The sequence below is a fragment of the Gobio gobio genome (assembly GCF_949357685.1).
Source record: "Gobio gobio genome assembly, chromosome: 2".
Lineage (NCBI taxonomy): Eukaryota > Metazoa > Chordata > Actinopteri > Cypriniformes > Gobionidae > Gobio > Gobio gobio.
Window position 1 is genome coordinate 37,813,088 of NC_137098.1, and position 21,059 is coordinate 37,834,146.

At 36.5% G+C, this 21,059-nt stretch overlaps 1 protein-coding gene across 2 annotated transcripts; it reads right to left on the bottom strand.

Annotated features, from left to right (window-relative positions):
* Positions 1-2,886: 2,886 nt before the first annotated feature.
* LOC307142408 (uncharacterized protein) lies at positions 2,887-8,257 on the bottom strand. Of its 2 annotated transcripts, none has more exons than XR_013818466.1 (5): positions 7,885-8,257; positions 6,946-6,998; positions 6,125-6,291; positions 5,180-5,415; positions 2,887-3,454 (listed from the first exon to the last, which is right to left on the bottom strand). XR_013818466.1 is itself a non-coding variant. In XM_079843228.1 (5 exons), the coding sequence occupies exons 1-4, from the start codon at positions 7,947-7,949 to the stop codon at positions 5,281-5,283; spliced, it is 420 nt and encodes a 139-aa protein (XP_079699354.1). In that variant the 5' UTR covers positions 7,950-8,257; the 3' UTR covers positions 2,887-3,454; positions 5,245-5,280. The 2 variants fall into 2 exon arrangements, 1 of the variants encoding a protein (XP_079699354.1); XM_079843228.1 differs by having other exon boundaries at positions 5,245-5,415.
* Between the last annotated feature and the right edge of the window lie 12,802 nt (positions 8,258-21,059).

Here is a 21,059-nt window from a genome sequence, read left to right on the forward strand (position 1 = left end):
TTTACATGTTAGAGTAATCAATAACATTTTGTTTATATTTAAAGATAAGTGTTCTTGTGTTATGTGCTTACGAATTTAATGTCTTAAACTGCTGATCTATGTTACATGGCTGTTAAATAGTGTTTCACTATTGTTTGGATGTTAATATCCACTGCAGAGTTGATATTTACAGCCCGTTCAAATGAACGCTGGACGAGTAATTTGCTCTACCGTAAAATTGACTCTTTCAAAATTCCCTATGAATTATTTAATTAATTCGTTTGAGCTAAATAGACCTGTTTCCCTTTAACAGAGTCCCCCTTAAATAATACATCTTCATGGACCTTGCTTTGTCCACTGGTGTGCAGGCATGTTGGATCAGGAAGGGCCATCCCTAAACTGTTCCCACAATGTTGGGAGCATGAAATTGTACAAAATGTATTGGTATGCTGTAGCATTAAGAGTTACTTTCACTGGAACTAAGGGTCCAAGCCCATCCCCTGACCATAATCCTCCCTCCACCAAACTTTACACTTGGCACAAGGCAGTCAGGCAAGTACAGTTCTCCTGGCAACCGCCAAACCCAGAGTTGTCCATTGAATTTCCAGACAGAGACGCATGATTCGTCAGAGAACACGTCTCCACTGCTCTAGAGTCCAGTGGCGGCGTGCTTTACACTACTGCATCTGACGCTTTGCATTGCATTTGGTGATGTAAGGCTTGGATGCAGCTGCTTGGCCATGTAAACCCATTCCATGAAGCTCTCAACGCACTTTTTTGAGCTAATCTGAGGGCCACACGAAGTTTGGAGGTCTGTAGCTCTGCAGAAAGTTGGCGACTTCTGCGCTCTGTGCACCTCAGCATGTGCTGACCCCGCTCTGTGATTTTACCTACCGCTTAGAGTTGCTGTTGTTTCCAATCGCTTCCACTTTGTTATAATACCACTAACAGTTTACTGTGGAATATTTAGTAGTGAGGACATTTCATGGATAGACTTATTGCACTGGTAGCAACTGTGCCACGCTTGAATTCACTGAGCTCCTGAGAGTGACCCATTCTTTCACAAATGTTTGTAGAAGCAGTCTGCATGCCTAGGTGCTTGATTTTTGGTATGTGTCAAAGTAACATCCACATTGATGGCAGGACCCAAGGTTTCCCAGCAGAAAATTGCCCAAAGCATCCCACTGCCTCCACTAACTTGCCTTCCTCCCATAGTGCACTGTGTATTCTGATGCCTTTCTATCAGAACCAGCATTAACTTCTTGAGCAATTTGAGCTACAGTAGCTCGTCTTTTTGATTGGACCACACGGGCCAGCCTTCACTACCCACGTGCATCAATGAGCCTGTCGCCGGTTCACCACTGTTCCTTCCTTGGACCACTTTTGATAGATACTGACCACTGCAGACCGGGAACACTCCACAAGAGCTGCAGTTGCTCTGACTCAGTCTTCTACACTGCAAAAAAAGTATTTTTGTTTAGTAGACCTAGTATAAAATTTAGAAATTCTAAAAATCAAGATGCATTTTCTATATAAGAAAAATTGTATAAGATATTTAGTCTTGTTTCCTGTGGGGTCTAAATTAAGTGCAAATCAAATTATCTGTCAGTGTGATAAGAAAATAATCTTAATGCAAAAGGAAACAAGATTACTTTTTTAACATACTGACAGTTAAATAAAAGATTAAAAAAAGAAAATGCCCTTAAATCTTTTTTTTTTTTTCAAGAAATCAAGACTAAATACCTTATGTTATTTTTCTTATATAGAAAATGCTTCTTAATTTAAGAGTCTTTAGACATTTTGACTGGATAAAACAAGATAAAAAAAGACAACAAGATAAAGATACTAAGAAAAGTTTTTTGCAGTGCAGGTACGTTCATTCATTACTCATATTTTCATCATGCAGACACTGTCAAAGTGACAAAAATGGCATGTCCTTTACAGGATCCTGTAGATGAGGAAGCTGCATTAATTCGTAGAGAGTTAGCCTATTTACATTGGCAGACTTTTTATATATATATATATATATATATATATATATATATATATATATATATATATATATATATATATATATATATATATATATATATATATATATATATATATCCACATGCAAATTTATTTGAGCGGCATATTCCCATCATCACACCTTCTGAAAATTACACAGATTACTGTGTGGAATGGAAAGATGCCAGATGAAAGGGCAGTCCGAGATATTAAATGTCATAACCACCACCACAGCTGTTTAATAAACACAAATTATTCACAATTTATTTGGTCATCTTTATTTCCTACAAATACAAAAGAAACAGGTATTCTTTTTCCTGTTTGATTTTAATATTCTTCCTCCATCTCCTCTTCATCTGTCAGTGGTGCTAGTGTTTTGCGAGCCTCTGCCTTCTTGCTATTGGCTGAGTAGAAGTCAAAAGTTAATTACTCTGATTAAGAAATGTAACAGGTTGGATTAGAGAACATTTAATTATATGAAAAGAGCATTAGCCTATTTGGAAAAGGCTGCTGTACTTTGAAATAGACACTGGGTATTTATTTAATATGTCAAACGTTTGCAAACGTCATGCAGCCTACAACAATATTTTATGCTTAAAGCTTTACCTGATTTAATTGTTGTTTATCACTGTTAGACATTTATAAGAGATTTTACAGTAACTTACTGGCAACACTGTTGCCAGTAAGTTACTGTATTTGAGATTTACAGTACAATAACCGCATTTCAGTTTACAGTAACTACATGTTACTGTAATTTTGTAATACAGTACCGTTACTGTAAACCTTGGTTAACAGTGCATTAATCCTAATCCTATTCAATCATTAATACTTACTGAATTACATTAATTCTTACATTAATCTATCCTACAGAAGTAATCCAAACAGACACAAATTATTATGAAATATAAAATTCTTTATTTAAAACATTTTAAGTGCTTTAACTTAAACATGTAAATGTGTGGAAAAAGTTCACTTTAAAACATCCTCAAATCAAATCTTATTTTCAGAAAATCATGTATAAAAGTAATCAGAGTGCATTCAATATCACTTATTTTACATGTTATTTACATTTACATTTATGCATTTGGCAGACACTTTTATCCAAAGCGACTTGCATTGCATTCAAGATACACATTTTACATTTTGTCAGTTCTTGCTTTCCCTGGGAATTGAACCCATGACCTTGCTAGCGCCCCACACTATTGTTTGAGCTACAATTTTAAAAACTCTGCAGAAAATAGTTGTTAGAATACTATAAATAGTTGGTTGAAGAATACTCTAACTTTGGTGCAAAATACACATATACATGAATAAAATATAAACAAAGAGCAAATTAATTCTGAAACAAGTTATCACAACACAACACAAACACAAGTTTAATGTCTGTACCGATCTGTGCCATCTTCCACATTGGATGATTTCAAACAGGAACCAGGATTCTGCTCCATTATGGCAAGAAGTCCCTCTAGATAAGAATGATATGAAGTTAGTCATACAATTTGAGTATACACAAACTTTTTACACTGTTGGAATTTAATAAAAAAAATAATAATCCCATTACAATTCATCATAATGGTAAAATAGTATTTTATACACAGTTAACACTGAGGTACACCTAACTAAACGTATGCTGTCTAGTCTAATCCAGTCCTGCAATGCCTTCATGAAGATGTGAAATGAAATGTTCAGTTTTTGTTTTAGCTGGTGATTCAATGTTATGAATATTTTGAAGAATGTACTTTGTAGTGATGCTGAACCTGATTGCATATTAGAGAGGTGTCTCTGTTTTTCAGCTTAACAAAATTTATATTGAGTAAAAAACTAAAGAAAACTGTCAGTACATAATAGTAGCAGCAGCACAAACCAGGGCTCTGAACCGGTTCAAGGAACGAAAACGAAAACCGGAAATGAACGAAATTTTAAGAGGAACAAAAACGAAAACGAAATCAAAATCAATTTGAATCGTTCTGAACAGAAACGTTAATTTGAAATGACCATTAACCGGTTAATAACGTTATTTTATCGTTCTCTTTAATATTTTAATTTGGCAGTGACCAATCATGAATAGAGTAGCTACAGCATGTGACGTGACGGATCAAGCGTGAGTGAAATGCCCGCGCACCATCATCTATGAATCTACCGGTACGCAAGTCAGTGCAGAGCGCGCATTTTCATGCCTCAAGTACATTTCTTTCCCCGCTGAGGTCTACAATGAAAGTGCAGGTATTGGAGGACATTCTTTTCGAACGTTTAAATAAGCAGTACGGACTTTAAGCTCAAATAGACTGATTTAGGCTAGTTTATGGATTTTGTTTAAGCCTTTCCAAGCAGGCTACTATCAAACATTTTTCCTATAGTCTTTCAGATTGCCAATACAGGACAGGTCAATGTTTTCTATATAGACGGTTGATGCTTCGTATTAAATGGTATATTGCATTAAATAATCAAGCTTTATTAGCTGACTGAATTTGATTATGTGATGCAAGGACGTGTTGCGCAGTGTTTGCTTTGAAATTAGCAGTTGACGGTGCATTAAAAGAGCAATGGTTATCCAGTTTATTTATTCTTTATTCATGCAATTTTTAAAACAAGTCGTATTGAAAAAAAAGTTATGTACAAAGAATGTTATCACTCTTCTGAAAATAATTTGGCATAAGAGGCCACTTTAGATTGTCTAACGCTCCATTAAAACAGGTCCGCTGTTTATGCTTTGTCATTCTAATGCATGTATTTCTGGTTTTAAAAATGTTATGAAATAAATATTCAAGTTTAATTACCATGCGTTATATTATTATTGAGTGAAAATAAGTCTATTTATACATATTTGTTTAAAGTATAGGCTAAATTAAAATAACGTTATTAACCGGTATTTTTTCAAATCAAACCGTTTTCGGAACAGTAATGTTTATTGATGAACGCAAAAACAGAAACGCTATAATATCGATTCTGCTCGGAGTGAACCCATTGATATTTTTTTTCCGTTTTTAAGCCCTGGCACAAACTACATGCTCCAAAAAAGTAATATTACTGAATCACCTCAACATGATTTCACAAACTATTTAATCAAAAACAACAATGTAACCTTTTATTGCAGGATGGATTACATGTATACTGCATTAGCTTTAGTAAGGTATCCTCAAACTTAATGCTGCATTCACACGGGGCGCCGGCGTTAACGCTTCTCATTTACTTTGAATGGGTGACGTCATGCGTTGCTGAACTGAATTGTGGGTTCCGTCGCGTTGCTTCACTCACGTTGCAAGCGGCAGAAGTTGAAAGGTGTGTTCGACATCAGCTGTGGCCGGATGCAACCAATCGGCGAGAGTAGCCGCGTGCAGGCGAGGAGGAGCTGCAAACGGAGACGTGAAGTCGGACACTTTCTGCTTCCCGCAGTGACGCTCTCGCTGTGTTTGCATACTTTATCAGCTGAAGTGAAATAAATGCAATATTTGTCAATACACAGATGTTTCAGAGACATTTTTTGTCATGTAATACTTTATGCACTGCTTAATACAGCGTGTGTTTGTACAAGAATTAAGTTAACATACAAGCCTACACTATCAAAGAAGTGGGGTCTACGTTTTTCATTAGTTTTATTTTGATAAAGATTCAAGATTCAAGAGTTTTATTTGTCACATACACAGTTATATACACAATATACAACTGGCAGTGAAATGTAAACAGGTCCGCTCCATGGACAGTGCAAATAACAGTTACAAGAAATTAAAATAGAAATAGAATAAAATTAGAATAAAAAGTAAACATGAAAATATAACATTGCGACTACATGAAAAGAGGTTTAACTGTTATAAAAAACAGATTTGTGCGCATTAGAGGAACTGAAGGTTTTAGAATGAACATGAAACACATGTGATCGCTGTCATGCGGAGAATCTGGCCAATCGTGGAACAGCTGTGTCGTCATCAAAGTCTGTGCAATCGCTCTAGAGAAACTGCACCAGCTGTATTAGCCGACTGCTCTCGAATTGCTCTCGCGGTGCTTTGATGCCATCGTCACTGTGACGTGGCGTCAGCGCTGTCTCAGGTAGACAAAATTTCTAACCGGCATGACGCCCTGTGTGAATGCAGCGTAAGTGTCTGTGTACATTACATATCCTATTAAAAAAGTGTCTCACCAAGTCCAAGTTTTTCCATTCAAACTCCATTAGGTGGCGAAGGAAGGATGACACTCTGTTGTTGATTACAGTTGTCTTCCTGTTAACAACTTCCCCGGTCTTCCGACTCACTCCGGTTTTGGTGGTGCATCTTGTTCCCTCCTCTGGGGTTTTCCTCACGAAAAAAACTTTAAGCAAGAGAAAAAATTAATTTTAGATTTCTTCACCTTTAGTGCCTTTGCTTTAAATGTTTTTGGTTACACTTTAGAATAATGGTCCGTCATTAAACGGATAGTTCACTGTTAAAAAAGTAAATTCTGTCATTTACTCGCCCTCAAGTTGTTCTAAACCTTTTAAAGAATGTTTGTCACCAGACAATTTTGAGGCACCATTCACTTCCATAGTAGGAAAAAATTACTATAGAAGTGAATGGTGCCTCAATCTGTTAGGTTACAAACATTCTTCATCTTCTTTTGTGTTCAGAAATGTATTCATGTTTGCACGTGAGCAACATTATTCTAAAGTTTTGTCATGGTTTTTTTTGGAAATTTTTTTTAAAATTATATTTCATCTGCCAAAATCATCCAAAAATTGTCCAGGACTGCTTAAATTCCAGAAAATAAAATTATATTCTGTCAGTCCTGGACAAACACAGTTTTGGATTATTTTAGTATAATAACATTTATGAAAAAACATGGTACATGGCTAGTTACAGCTATAAAAAAAAGTGGAAAAACTAAATAATTTTGTGATTCAGTTAAACAGACCCGACTAAAACATACAAGAAACACATTGAATTAATAGTAATATGTGGAGAAACAAAGAGGTGTAAAGTTACTTACCGTTGTATGAGTTCCAGTGTCGCACAGCACAGGCGGGCTCCTGGTATTCATATCTAAAGTGTAAAATAAATCGTGTCAATCCAAATGTAAAATTTGAGAAAAAAACAAAAAAGTGTCCAGTGACCAACGTTAACTACACGCTGACATATAATATCTCATTAGCCAAGTTACTTGACTTAATGTTAATGTAAACTTTGCTTGTTAACGACGTTATTTTCGCAACTAGTGGCCAACCTTAATTTACTAACGCTAACTAACGTCGTCCTAATGTAAGCTTAATATGCTCGATAAACAAATCTTAACTTTATATTTTTAAAAATAAAACGTTAGGTTTACTTCAGTTTTAGCACCAAAGCTGAAGCAAATGATAACCTAACGTTATGTAAAGTAACGTTATATGTTAACTGTCCGAGTTGTGAGCTCTCTCCTCGGGCTAAACTTACGACGCTGCACTGGTTCCTAATCTAATTCAATAAACTCTTTTTTTTCTTCCTTTTTTTTATAAAACGTTAGGTTTACCTCAGTTTTAGCACCAAAGCTGAAGCAAATGATAGCCTAAAGTTATGTAAAGTAACTTATGTTGTCCGGTCCGTGCCGTGAGCTCTCTCCTCGGGCAAAACTTACGACGCTGCACTGGTTCCTAATCTAATTCAATAAACTCATTTTTTAAAATAAAACGTCAGGATTCATTTACCTCAGTTTTTAGCACCAAAGCTGAAGCAAATGATAGCCTAAAGTTATGTAAAGTAACTTATGTTGTCCGGTCCGTGCCGTGAGCTCTCTCCTCGGGCAAAACTTACGACGCTGCACTGGTTCCTAATCTAATTCAATAAGCTCATTTTTTTTATAAAACGTTAGGTTTACCTCAGTTTTTAGCACCAATGCTGACAAGCTAAAATTGGGGTGCAGACAACCGCGGCTAGTACAAATCACACTTACCTTGCTTGTTTGCCGTTCTCACGGGGGATGAAAAAATCTTCGCAGGGTGTCCGGACACAGCTCATATGTTCTCTGGAACCGTGAGCTCTCTCCTCGGGTGAAACTTTCAACGCTGCACTGATGGTTCCTAATATAAATCTTAAGCAAATCCTGTCGATCCCAATTGTGCCAAAGAGGCCGTTGTGGTAAATACAGTATTATACTTTATTTTTTAAAAATACAGGAAATCCCTGTATTTGGTGTTTGACGTCATAGAAAATTCCCATGATGCAATGGGAATTACAGTTATTTACTGTAAAGAGAATTTACAGTATTATACTGGGTGATATATAGTAAATAACTGTACAAATTACAGAAATGTCTAACAGTGTACTTAATTTTTAGCTGCTGCTACATTCTTTTTTCCCCTTTTTTTCTTCTTTTTGTGTCCGTGGTATACCATGAAAATTAATATTAGTTTAATAACTTACTGTTCTGCCAGTTTTACCCTCTGATATTATAACTTTCACCCGGAAGTATGCAGATGTCTTTTTGTTGGGTGCTGTTGCCCAAGTGAAATGAACAAACCTGTGTTTGAGAAGGCAATGTAGACAGGCAGAGAGAAGGTGGAAAAAGAACAACAAAAAGCTACAGGTCCATTATGATGTTCTTAGAGATTTTTTATTCAAGTATCAGAAAGCTGTAAGGAACGCAAACAATACTTATTTTACTAATATTATTAGAGTTAACACTAGCAATCCGATTCTGAAATTCACCCTCTAAAGGAATCATAACAAAATTCGTCACTTATTTCCTGTGAAGAGTTTCTTAATTTTTTTTGTCATAAGATTGCTAATCAGCACTCCCAGATACCATTGGTGACAGTTGATCCACCTGAATACCCTTCCTGCATTGCTGAGTGGAGGGTTTTTCTCCTCAATGCTGCTGGAAGATACGGTGCAAAAACTTAAACTTACATACTGTGCAAATTTTGTGATACTCAGTCGCTTTTTGAAGCAGACTTTTGATTGTGTATCACAAAGTTTAATATACCTGATTAACAAATGCTTATCGAGCGGTGTATGTCCACAAGATTTTAAATACGCTGTGGTGACACCAAGGTTGAAATGACCAAATTTGGCATGAGATAACATGCAGAACTATAGACCAGTTTCTCGGTTTCTTTTGTTTCGAAAATCCTTGAAAAAGTTGTGCTGCAACAACTGCTGCCATTTTTGAAGGACAATAGTATCGGAGAAATGTTTAAATCTGATTTTAAAGCATTCCATAGCACAGAGTCGGTTTTATTAAAAGTATTAAGTGATATCTTTCTTGCCTTAGACAAAGGTGATTATATGATTTTGGTGTTACTTGACTTGAGTGCAGCCTTTGACATGATTGACCAAAATATTCTTATCTCCTGTCTCAAACATTTAGTGGGTTTAAAAGATACAGTCCTGAAATGGTTTCAGTCATACTTGAGTGACAGATATTTCTCAGTGAAATATAATAACGCAACTTCTGGGAAAATGCATCTTCCTTGGGGGGTCCTGCAAGGGCCCATCCTTTCCCCCGTACTATTCTCCTTATATCTGCTTCCTCTGGGTAACATTCTCAGAAAATATGGCATATCATTCCATTGTTACACCGATGATACCCAATTGTATCTGCCACTCAGGCGTTCTTCTAGTACTCTCGATTAACTTTTCGACTGTATAAATGATACTAAAACTTGGATGGCGAAAACGTTTTAATTTTAAATGCGGATAAAACAGAGGTTATTGTTTTCGGCCACCCAAAAAATCACACGCAAGCTCTCTTAGATTCGAGTCCCCTGGCGCCTTATTCTAAATCTTTATTAAGAGACTTAGGTGTTTTAAGTGATAACAACTTAAAAATGGACAAGCAAATAAACTCGGTGGTTTCTAAAACCTGCGCCTGCTAGTTAAAGTAAAACCTTTTTTATCACATGCAGATTTCGAGAGAGTAATTCATTCTTTTGTTTTGTTTTATTGTGATTGGATTTCTACAACTTCCTGTATTTTGGTATCAATTCAATGCATCCTCGGCCCGGTTGCAATCTGTACAAAATGCTGTGGCGAGGCTTTTAAAAAGTCGATAATGTAGTTGTTTAAAGCTCAAATCTGTGGTTTATTTATATAAAGAGTGCCTATTTGAACATTTTATCTGGCGTTTTCGGAGTTGTGAGCTCCAGCGGAGCAGCGGCGGTCAGCGCTTGTCAACGCTGGCGAGACCTTTCTTCGGCCAGTCCTTCTGCCGTCTGCCGCTGGCTCTGATTATAATTTATAATTTGTTACATTTATATAGCGCTTTTCTAGGCACTCAAAGCGCTTTACATATAGAAGGGGGATTCTCCTCAACCACCATGATGTCTCTTTGGTGTGTCTCGAGCTATAATTCGTCTTGTAACGGGTGATCTTTGGTCTCATGGATCTATAATTTGTTCCCTGGGAAATCGTTTAGGCTGAGGGCAAAGTGAAGTTTCATTACTTTTTTTATTTTTATGCTATAACTGTACGTTACAGTTGTAACGTTAGCCTACTAGCACTGACTTTGAATGTTTGAGTGAATTGTTTGCTTTATTTCATGTGTAGCTTATTATACCTTTTACTTATACTTTTGTATTATTGATCATACATAAACTTGCATTTAACAAAAAGAGACTGTGTTGTGTTTCATGTCATTTAATGTTATCACAGTGATAATCATATTGTCTGAACCTGATATTAATATACAGATTTTCTCCTCATTGTTGTGACTATTAGAGCAAGCTCCTGATTGGTTAACGCAGCACGAATATCCGCCAAAGTTCAGATTTTTCAACTTGAGCGATTCCCGTGATTCCGGTGTGAACGCACCATAAAAGAACACTTCGTTCAGAAAACCAAAACCTCCTTGTAGTGCCCAGGACCACCCGGGTACATAAAGGTGAATGAGCCATTGCGGTAATAGGGCCAAGACTTTGGAATGAGTTGCCTTTATCCATCATGTCTGCCACATCCCTGCCGATTTTTAAGAATTTGCTGAAAGGCCATTTAATGATGGGGCATATACTGTATAAGCCACATGTTGTTTTATAAATTGTATTTGTTTGTGAATTGACTATGTAAAGCACTTTGGTCAACTTCGGTTGTTGTTAATAGTGGTGTATAAATAAAGAGAAAGAAAGAAAGAAAGAAGCTGCACAGAATCAACCAGGCGGCTGCTCTCGAATCGCTCTCGCAGTACTTTGATATCATACATCACAGTCACATGGCGCTGGAGCTGTCTCAAGTCAAAAACAGTAAATTAAACTAAATGACATGCAATTAATCTTAAAATATATTGTATGATGGAGAAAGCTCTCTCTGGTTATGCTATGTTAGCCACTTGACAAAATAGTTTTGTTTCTGAGGCACAGTAAAAACGTTACTCGCGGTGAATCAAGGAAACAATCCATTCAATAACCGCGTTGCGCTGTATAGCAATGATTCGTTTTCTGCTGATAAATGTATATCCAAACAGCTGCCCGCTTGTCTAATAAAATACAAACTAAGTATCTTTCGTGTTTCTACGGAAATCAAGGGTAGCGCGGATATGACATCATTGATCGAGTTTGACAAGGGCCAAATTGTGATGGCTAGGCTTATGTTGAACTTTATTATTGTACAAACAGACGCTGTATTAAGCAGCAGGCCTACATAAAGTATTGAATAATTAACATGATGATAAATACACAATGATTGGCATGATGATAAATAGTCTGCTGAATTTTCCATTTGTTGACATGACATGGTAAGATTCAGATGGTAAATATCATAGATCAAATTGGGTGTCCACCTTAGAGATAATCACCATATTTATAATGTAACCATCATATGTATGGCCTTCTGAAGTGAAGCGATGCGTTTGTGTTAGAAAAATATCCATATTTAAAACTTTAAATGGGGGTCTCTAATGCTATGTCATGCATTCTGACTTATTTGCACTTTTAAAGAGTTGGATTCTCATGCTAAACAAGGCCAAAGTTTCAAAAAATGAGTTGGACGTATGATTGAGTATTTCTGTGCCAAACACACTCCTTTCGGATTTGTATACGTTTTGGAAAAAAAAATTTAGTATGGCCCTGCATTATGTCATAAAAGGTGGAATTCCTTGTATGGGCGCTTCTCCTGCTTCGTTCAGTTACAGAAGCCGTTGGCAGCGCTGTCATTTTGATTTAGTTTTTTCCACAAAATCAACAATGTCTCTAAAGAAGTATGTTTTTGGTTGTGGAGAGAAAGATAACATTGTTCAGCTTCCCAAAGAAGCCAGCGTTAAGGGAACAGTGGATGCAGTTTTGTATGTGTATTAGTTTGTTCGCGGCATTCAGTTCCATGCTAGATTTGCAGATAATTTGAAACTGAAAGATGGAGCGGTAGTAAGTAAAACTGCATCAAATATCTGTGTTTTGTTGTCAATAGGTAAGTAAGTGCATATAATGTAAACAACACGATGTAGGAGTAGCGTAAGCTTTGGCGCCTCTCGCGGTTCAAACTAATAGGGCTGGGCAACAATCTGAAGCTCCTCTTTTCTTATATCGAAATCCTCCGACATTTCTCCTTAAAAATTCAAATTTTTCTAATTCAGTGAACGTTTTGTTTTCCTCTATCCTCTGTTCTTCAACATTCATCAATATGCCATGCGTCAGGTCAGGGGTTACTATTTCGCTGTAAATCGATGCATATGGCTGTCTGTCAGAAGCTAGATATTTTAGTTTATAAAGTTTTAAATATGGATATTTTTCTTACACAAACGCTTTGCTTCAGAAGTCCTTTAATAAACCCCGAGAACCATTTTTTTGGATATATGGATGGATGGATATATGGAAATATTTTATGATGGATGGATGTGCTTTTTTGGGCTTCAAAATATCATCCTCTGCCATTATAAAGCTTGGAAGAGCCAGGACATTATTTAATATCCAAGATTGTATTCGTCTGAAAGAAGAAAGTCATATACACCTAGGATGGCTTGAGGGTGAGTAAATCATGGAGTAATTTTCATTTTTAGGTGAACTATCCCCTTAAAGGTGTGCCTTTAGCCATGTTATACCCTATCTTGCTTAAAAGTTTACACACCCCTTGCAGAATCTGTGAAAATATGAATAATTTTAACAAGATAAGAGGGATCATACAAAATGTATGTTATTTTTTTATTTAGCACTGTCCTGAATAAGATATTTTACATAAAATATGTTTATAGCCCACAAAACAAAAAATAGCTGCATTTATAAAAATGACCCCGTTCAAAAGTTTAAAGTTTAAAATGATGTACCCTTCTTAATTAAGTTTATGTACCCTTCTTAATTCTTAATACTGTGTAAAATAACCTGGATAATCCACGGCTGTCTTTTTGTTTTGTGCGACTTGTTTGTCCTTATTTTCCAGCATTTTTTTTGCATATTTGAATCCTTTCCAGCAGTGACTGTATGATTTTGATATCCATCTTTTCCCACTGAGAACAATTGAGGGACTCAAATACAACTGTTACATAAGGTATAAAAAATAACATGCATTTTTTATGATCTCTCTTTTTTAGTTAAAATTATTCACATTTTCTCAGATTCAGCAAGGGGTATGTAAACTTTTAAGCAAGACTGTATGTATGTATATATATATATATATATATATATATATATATATATATATATATATATATATATATATATATATATATATATATATATATATATATATATATATATATATATATATATATATATATATATACAGTAAGGAAAATAAGTATTTGAACACCCTGTTATTTTGCAAGTTCTCCCACTTCAAATCAATCATGGAGGGGTCTGAAATTGTCATCGTAGGTGCATATCCACTGTGAGAGACTTAATCTAAAAAAAAAAAATATCCAGAAATCACAATATATGATTTTTTAACTATTTATTTGTATGATACAGCTGCAAATAAGTATTTGAACACCTGTCTATCAGCTAGAATTCTGACCCTGAAAGACCTGTTTGTCTGCCTTTAAAATGTCCACCTCCACTCCATTTATTATCCTAAATTAGATGCACCTGTTTGAGGTCGTTAGCTGCATAAATACACCTGTCCACCCCATACAATCAGTAAGAATCCAACTACTAACATGGCCAAGACCAAAGAGCTGTCCAAAGACACTAGAGACAAAATTGTACACCTCCACAAGGCTGGAAAGGGCTACGGGGAAATTGCCAAGCAGCTTGGTGAAAAAAGGTCCACTGTTGGAGCAATCATTAGAAAAAGTTTGCCAATGACCATTTGGATGATCCAGAGGAGTCATGGGAGAAAGTCATGTGGTCAGATGAGACCAAAATATAACTTTTTGGTCATAATTCCACTAAACGTGTCTGAAAGAAGAAGAATGATGAGTACCATCCCAAGAACACCATCCCTACTGTGAAGCATGGGGGAGGTAGCATCATGCTGTGGGGGTGTTTTTCTGCACATGGGACAGGGCGACTGCACTGTATTAAGGAGAGGATGACCGGGGCCATGTATTGAGAGATTTTGGGGAACAACCTCCTTCCCTCAGTTAGAGCATTGAAGATGGGTCGAGGCTGGGTCTTCCAACATGACAATGACCCGAAGCACACAGCCCGGATAACCAAGGAGTGGCTCTGTAAGAAGCATATCAAGGTTCTGGCGTGGCCTAGCCAGTCTCCAGACCTAAACCCAATAGAGAATCTTTGGAGGGAGCTCAAGCTCTGTGTTTCTCAGCGACAGACCAGAAACCTGAGTGATCTAGAGAAGATCTGTGTGGAGGAGTGGGCCAAAATCCCTCCTGCAGTGTGTGTGCAAACCTGGTGAAAAACTACAGGAAATGTTTGACCTCTGTAATTGCAAACAAAGGCTACTGTACCAAATATTAACATTGATTTTCTCAGGTGTTCAAATACTTATTTGCAGCTGTATCATACAAATAAATAGTTAAAAAATCATACATTGTGATTTCTGGAATTTTTTTTTTTTTTGTCTTTTTGTAGATTATGTCTCTCACAGTGGACATGCACCTACGATGACAATTTCAGACTCCTCCATGATTTCTAAGTGGGAGAACTTGCAAAATAGCAGGGTGTTCAAATACTTATTTTCCTCACTGTATGTATATATATATATATATATATATATATATATATATATATATATATATATATATATATATATATATATATATATATATATATATATATATATATATATACAGTATATATATATATATATATATATATATATACTGTCACTTTTGATCAATTTAATGCAGCATTGCAGAAAGTATAAACGTCTTACTAAATTTCTTACTGACCCCAGTAAGTATACTGTATATATACCTTTAAGTGTGGTCTATTACTTTTCCACCATTATTACCCAGTTATTATTGAGAGAGAGAGAGAGAGAGAGAGAGAGAGAGAGAGAGAGAGAGAGAGAGAGAGAGAGAGAGAGAGATGTGCAGTTCACTGAATAAAAATGTACCAAAAAAACAGGGCATGTGATCACATGGGGTAGGTTGTCACAATGGAACCTGTGTTTAAACAGCCTAGGCTTTCCATCCATTCTCTGAACTGCTTTATCCCCTACAGTATGAAAAATATTATAAAAAGTTTGCATGTTACAAATGTGCCCCAAAATGTATGAAAAAATATTCCTCCCCTGAAAACAGTTCAACCGTTCAGCTAAAATCTGCCTGAAATAGCTGATTCCTCTATGTCAGTGTGGCTTTCTGTTCACTTGTTACTTAACAACTAGCACATATATAATACAATTGCAATTTTAGTTTGTAGGAAAGAATTCAAGATTTTAATTATGTAGAACTGCTCTAAAACACACAATTGTGTATTTGGACTTTTGGTCTCTAAACCTAACGGTTACTGAGACATAAACCTCTTGTGACAACTAGCCCCAGTCTTCTCTAAGGTGAAACGTGTGGTCTCTATGGTGCAATCCTTCATGGCCCTCAAGGTTGTCAGCACATACCAATTCCATTCCAGCCTTTGTTTTGGAGGATAAATCTTTCACAGGCTTGGTTTTATTGAGTTTACTGGCATGATTTGTTGGCCTCGAAGGTCTTCTTCCTCTCAGCTCAGATCCTGCTAACACAGGTGTCTACAGTCCACCATGGTCATGACTGTCAGCTATATATGATGAAAGATGTTGGAATGAATAAAAACACGCACACACACAAAAAAACAGGTGCTTTGAGCCTTTCTCCCTCACAGCTAATATGAGCTAGACTCATAAAACTCTTATGGGATTTCCCCCCTGGAATTACAATGTGCTGCACAATTCTAAGATTCCAGGTTTTGCATGTTGCATTTTTAGTGAAATAAGCCAGAAGAAAGATGCACTGTGTCGAGTTATGGAGTGTAATGTATTTCATTGGCACCTGTGTTGTAGAGAGACTACTGGCATATATTTAAAAGTTTCAGGTGCACATGTTCACACCCACTTCAGGGCATCTTCTATTAGTTTCAGTATATGCTGCAATTTTGAATGTACACTTCTTTGTAAACATTTACTAAGCAATGATACATGAGAGCACTGGCCTGAAATACCTGCCGAAAATCAGTAGATGGAGAGTTTTATTTATCTATATTTAACCTCTTGTAAATGGTCCGTATCTGTAGATGCAATATAAGACTCGATTAATTTTTCCCTCTGCTGTGATGTTCGATTGGGTTTCCATGTAAGGAGGGATTTGGTTCAAGCTCTTTTGTCTCTTGTCAGCCTCACTTCAATGATAATTCAGAGGCTAAAAGTGCAATATTTTGCAGACGTGATTACATCTTTCACAGTGGACCGTTTCTATGAGGATGGACAGTTTAGAGTAAGGATTTTGCTAGAGGGCTTAAGTGATAAACATGCGGAAAGCTGCAGGGCTGCTGTCTGAACCTGCTCTGAACTCTGTCTCTAACAGTGCTCTAAGTCAAGGAAAAGCTGCCCTCTGTAGTAAACAATGACAAGTCCTTAATAAACAATCTGCCATTCATTCCGTATTAATGCCAGACTTGCATCTCCTGTCAATCTTCATTCTGAACTCTTATTGTTCAAACTTTACTTGAGGAAAAAGAAACAATGCAAGACAATGGGTCTCATTCACTAACCGTGTGTATGCACAAATTTGTGCGTGAAATCTGCGTATGAACAAATCATGATTCATTAATAACATTTGTTCTAAAATGTATTCTAAATTTACGAAAAAAATAAAATAAATTAGGAACAACTGGAACCACTCAAACGCAAAAATCACATACCCTGGTAGTGGTGTTATAAATGTGTTAAGATTCAATTGTATGTAAGCATATTTCATCTTAAATATTTTTCACCACAGAGACACAGACACAGGCTATAATGTATACTGTATATCAACATGTCCTCCAACCAATACGCCTATATAGGTCGTTTGTCACTTCCCTGAAATACGACCCAAAGGAGCGTTTTCTAAAGGTGTGCCCCTATCGACAACAGGACACTTTCATTTTAATGCTTTGTTTCCTTTTATTTGCGTCATATTTCAGGTTTTGTGTAGCTCAATTGATAGAGCATTGCAAAATACAACATCATGTGATCATGCAATCGTGGGTTCGATCCCAGGGAACACATGTGCTCATAAAGTGTTTATGCACTATAAATCACTGGGTGGGGTGGGTGTAGTTATTAATAAAAAAAATATTTTGCTAAATGGAAATATGACAAATGGTGATAAAAAGTAATCACATTGCTTTTAAATGAAGACGCATTTTGATTGGTAACGTCAGTCATCATTTCATTTCAACACGAGACGTAACACATATTTTTACGCCAGCTAGAGGGCGCAGGACTAAAAAACGTAAATAAAGGTCGTAATAAGGTGCTTGAAAAATGACATATAGTTTTTTTGGAGGACAGTCTGGTATATATACAGTAAAAATAAGACAATATGTGTTATAACTTGAGCTGCGAGTTTCCTGATTTTTTGTGTTTGAACTTGTTTTAAGGATGGCACTCCTGAGATCATGAGATTACGTGCTCTCATGGGTTAAGAACAAATCCATGTGCCTATGCAGGTGTTGTAAATTAGGGTAATCAGTTCTTCTGTATGTAAACATATGAATAATCCATGCAATTATTAGTGAATGAGACCCATTGATCTTTCACCTACACGTTTATTCTCAGCCTTGAGAACAAAAGTGTAGGTAATGGAATATTGTATGTCTATAGGGCAACTTTTTAGCAAGAAAACCATTCTGGTGCTCAGACACACATTGACAGCAGGATATTTTGATATATTTAAATGAGGCAAACAGTTTTTTCTCAGTCTGCTATATGGACAAGCGGTTTGTGCAACGTGCGGCACAAATGAAACTCTGTAGACCGTCACACACTGACCGTGCAGGAGTTGCCAGAGGAAAGGGAACCCCTGTGTGTTTTTGATTAAATTTGAGAAATGGTTTGGAGACCCCTTTGGTCTTGGCGAATCTGTGTGGTCTGAGGTCCTGCATTGAGAGTAAATAAATAAGAAAATGGCTGCACGCCGTGGTGAACGTGGGATGCTTTCGGCTGTTTTCTGGCTGCCTTCCCCCGCACTGGAGCAGCCCAGCTGCCACCTGCGATATTCCACATATGACATTTATCCAGGCGAGGGCATTGACAGATGATTCAAAGCAGCCTTGCACCACAGCCAAGAAAAGCCCCCAGTCACATTTGATGAGGCTGGGGACGATTGCGTTACCCTGGTGTGGCATTCCAATGTTTAAAGCTCCAGCGCTCGGATCGTGCAACAATAGCTTGTGTAAAGAGAAAATTGAGAACAAATGCACAAGGTGTCAGACATACACCTACATCATTCCTGTGTTTCTTCTTCTTTTCAGCTTTTCTCAACAGACTTCTGCACACAGATGTTTGCAAAGCTTTGTGAAAATATGCTGCTTTAGTTTTAGCTTGGGTTTTGCAGATCAAAAGTCACATGCTATCTCTCTATTGCACCTTTCCGTAAAAGAGAGAACAATTTGGGCATTCTATGTCCAGAAAGAGTTTAAATGGACCCAAAAGTCAAAACCACCAGTCCTCAATTAATTGCCTATCTGTGTGTCCACTTGGCCTCAGTCACATGCTGTCTGTGTAACATCTAAACGCACAGTAAAGAGCTTCTCTCGTCTATATTGAGCACACTAAAAAATCAGGGTTTATTTTGCTAGACAAGGTAAAATAGTTTCCCTGTCTCCCTGTCACCGCCACCTAATGTCACTAGATTGGACCTTGCTCTTATATGCCACCAGTGTCTCAGGTTTCCTTTGCAAAGAGCATGTTGAAGGGAGCTTGATTCATAGCACTCCAAAAATGGCAGATTATTTTTCAAAAGACCACAGAAGTTTTTATCATAACCAAAAATGATCAGTCATATTAAATAAATTGACTTTGTGCCATTAATTAAAACTGTCTTAGAACAGCGGATTATTCAAACAGCTGTGCTTAATGAGAGTAATATAACACAGTTGTCATTTCACATTTTGAAAGTCAATTACAAAGCATAAGGAGGTTATAAATGTTAAATTAACAAAGGTGTGAACCATTAACGAGTCAGTAAACTGATTAAAAGCTCAAGTGTTAATTGGCAGACACCATTAAACTGTAATTGTAAACTGTAAGGGGCTTTTTTGTGCAACTGTTTTTAGCTAGACATTCAGACATGGACATTGAAATCATCTTCATTTAATATAGATTTGCTTTAATATTACATCTCCTACCCTTAGGAGCTTGCCTGTAAATGTCAAAAAGAGATTACAGGCTACAAGTCATCACAAGCTATGAGACCTCATATGGCAAATGTGACCTCAAAGATAGACACCATGATTCTACCTAACTGAATAAGTCAGAGAGTCCCAAATCACAACAAAATAAGACCTCAACTACTACTGTACATTTCCTCGAACTAAACAGCTGCCCAACATTGACTCATCCGCAATGACTGGAAGTGGAAGAAGCTTTGTACATCCATTTTCAGATATAGTAGTTTGCTAGTTTCCGGTTATCTATGTTTGCAATGTGCTGTAGTCACCCAGTTGACTAAACAGCTCTTGAAATGAGTGTTCGCAAGAAGACTTAAAAATCTGAAAATTTTTAGAGACAGGAGAAGAGATATTCTGATCATTACTGTGTACAGAGTTTTCCAAACTTTTTAGTTTTAATCCAACCCAAGTAGATCTGAGAAAGCAGTGGCTGGTTAACAAGATTATTTCACCTCAGGGTTTTAGTGTTCTAAACGATGCTGCAGTGTGTGTGTGTGTGTGTGTGTTTGTGTGTGTGTGTGTGACCTGAAAAAGATTAGAGTAAACTTTTATTTTAATCACTATGCTGTGTCATTTTACTATATGTATATAACATGTTTATGCCAAAATTCTTGAATTTTAAAATTCTTGACAAGTCAACATGTTGTTTAGGATTAAATATGTATGGAATAAGACAAGTACATTGACAAAAACATTGTTAATAAGAAGACCATACAGGACTACTGCAGGTTAGTTCGGAAATGAATTGTATTTGTCATTCAGAATCCATTTTTATTAAGGGGAATTGCATATTTACTGGAAAAATTCAGCAGAATAATAATGTATTTTATAATGTATTTGACTCACCATTATTTTGTTCAAACCTGTATGACACTAAAGAAGTTGTTTTGAAGGATTTAGAAGGATCTTTTGAAGAATGTTTTTATCCATACAATGAAAGACAATGGGATCCCCATTGACTGTATGGACAAAACTACAGTCTCACACCCAACTCGTCACATATTGGGACAGGGTACCCCTTTAGCGTCATTTTCTGACGTGCAGGGAACTCCATTGATTTCAGTTGTTTGCCCAATGCCTCAGATCATGACGCATTTAAATTTTTGCATTTGTAAAAGTAGACATGATTTTATAAATATTTGCTACTTTTATATTTTGGAGCAACTAACCCCACTCCTACCCACTTCTCAACAATATAACACACGTTAACAGGCAAATAAAAGTACAGTCACAGGTATTTATTGGAAAAACTGCCCAAAAACAGTATAAAAGTATTAACTCATGTTACATTCCAAGTCTTCTGAAGTCATACGCAGTGTTGCCACAGTTACTTTGAAAAAGTAACTTAGTTACTTTACAGATTACTTGATTTTAAAAGTAACTAAGTTACTTTACA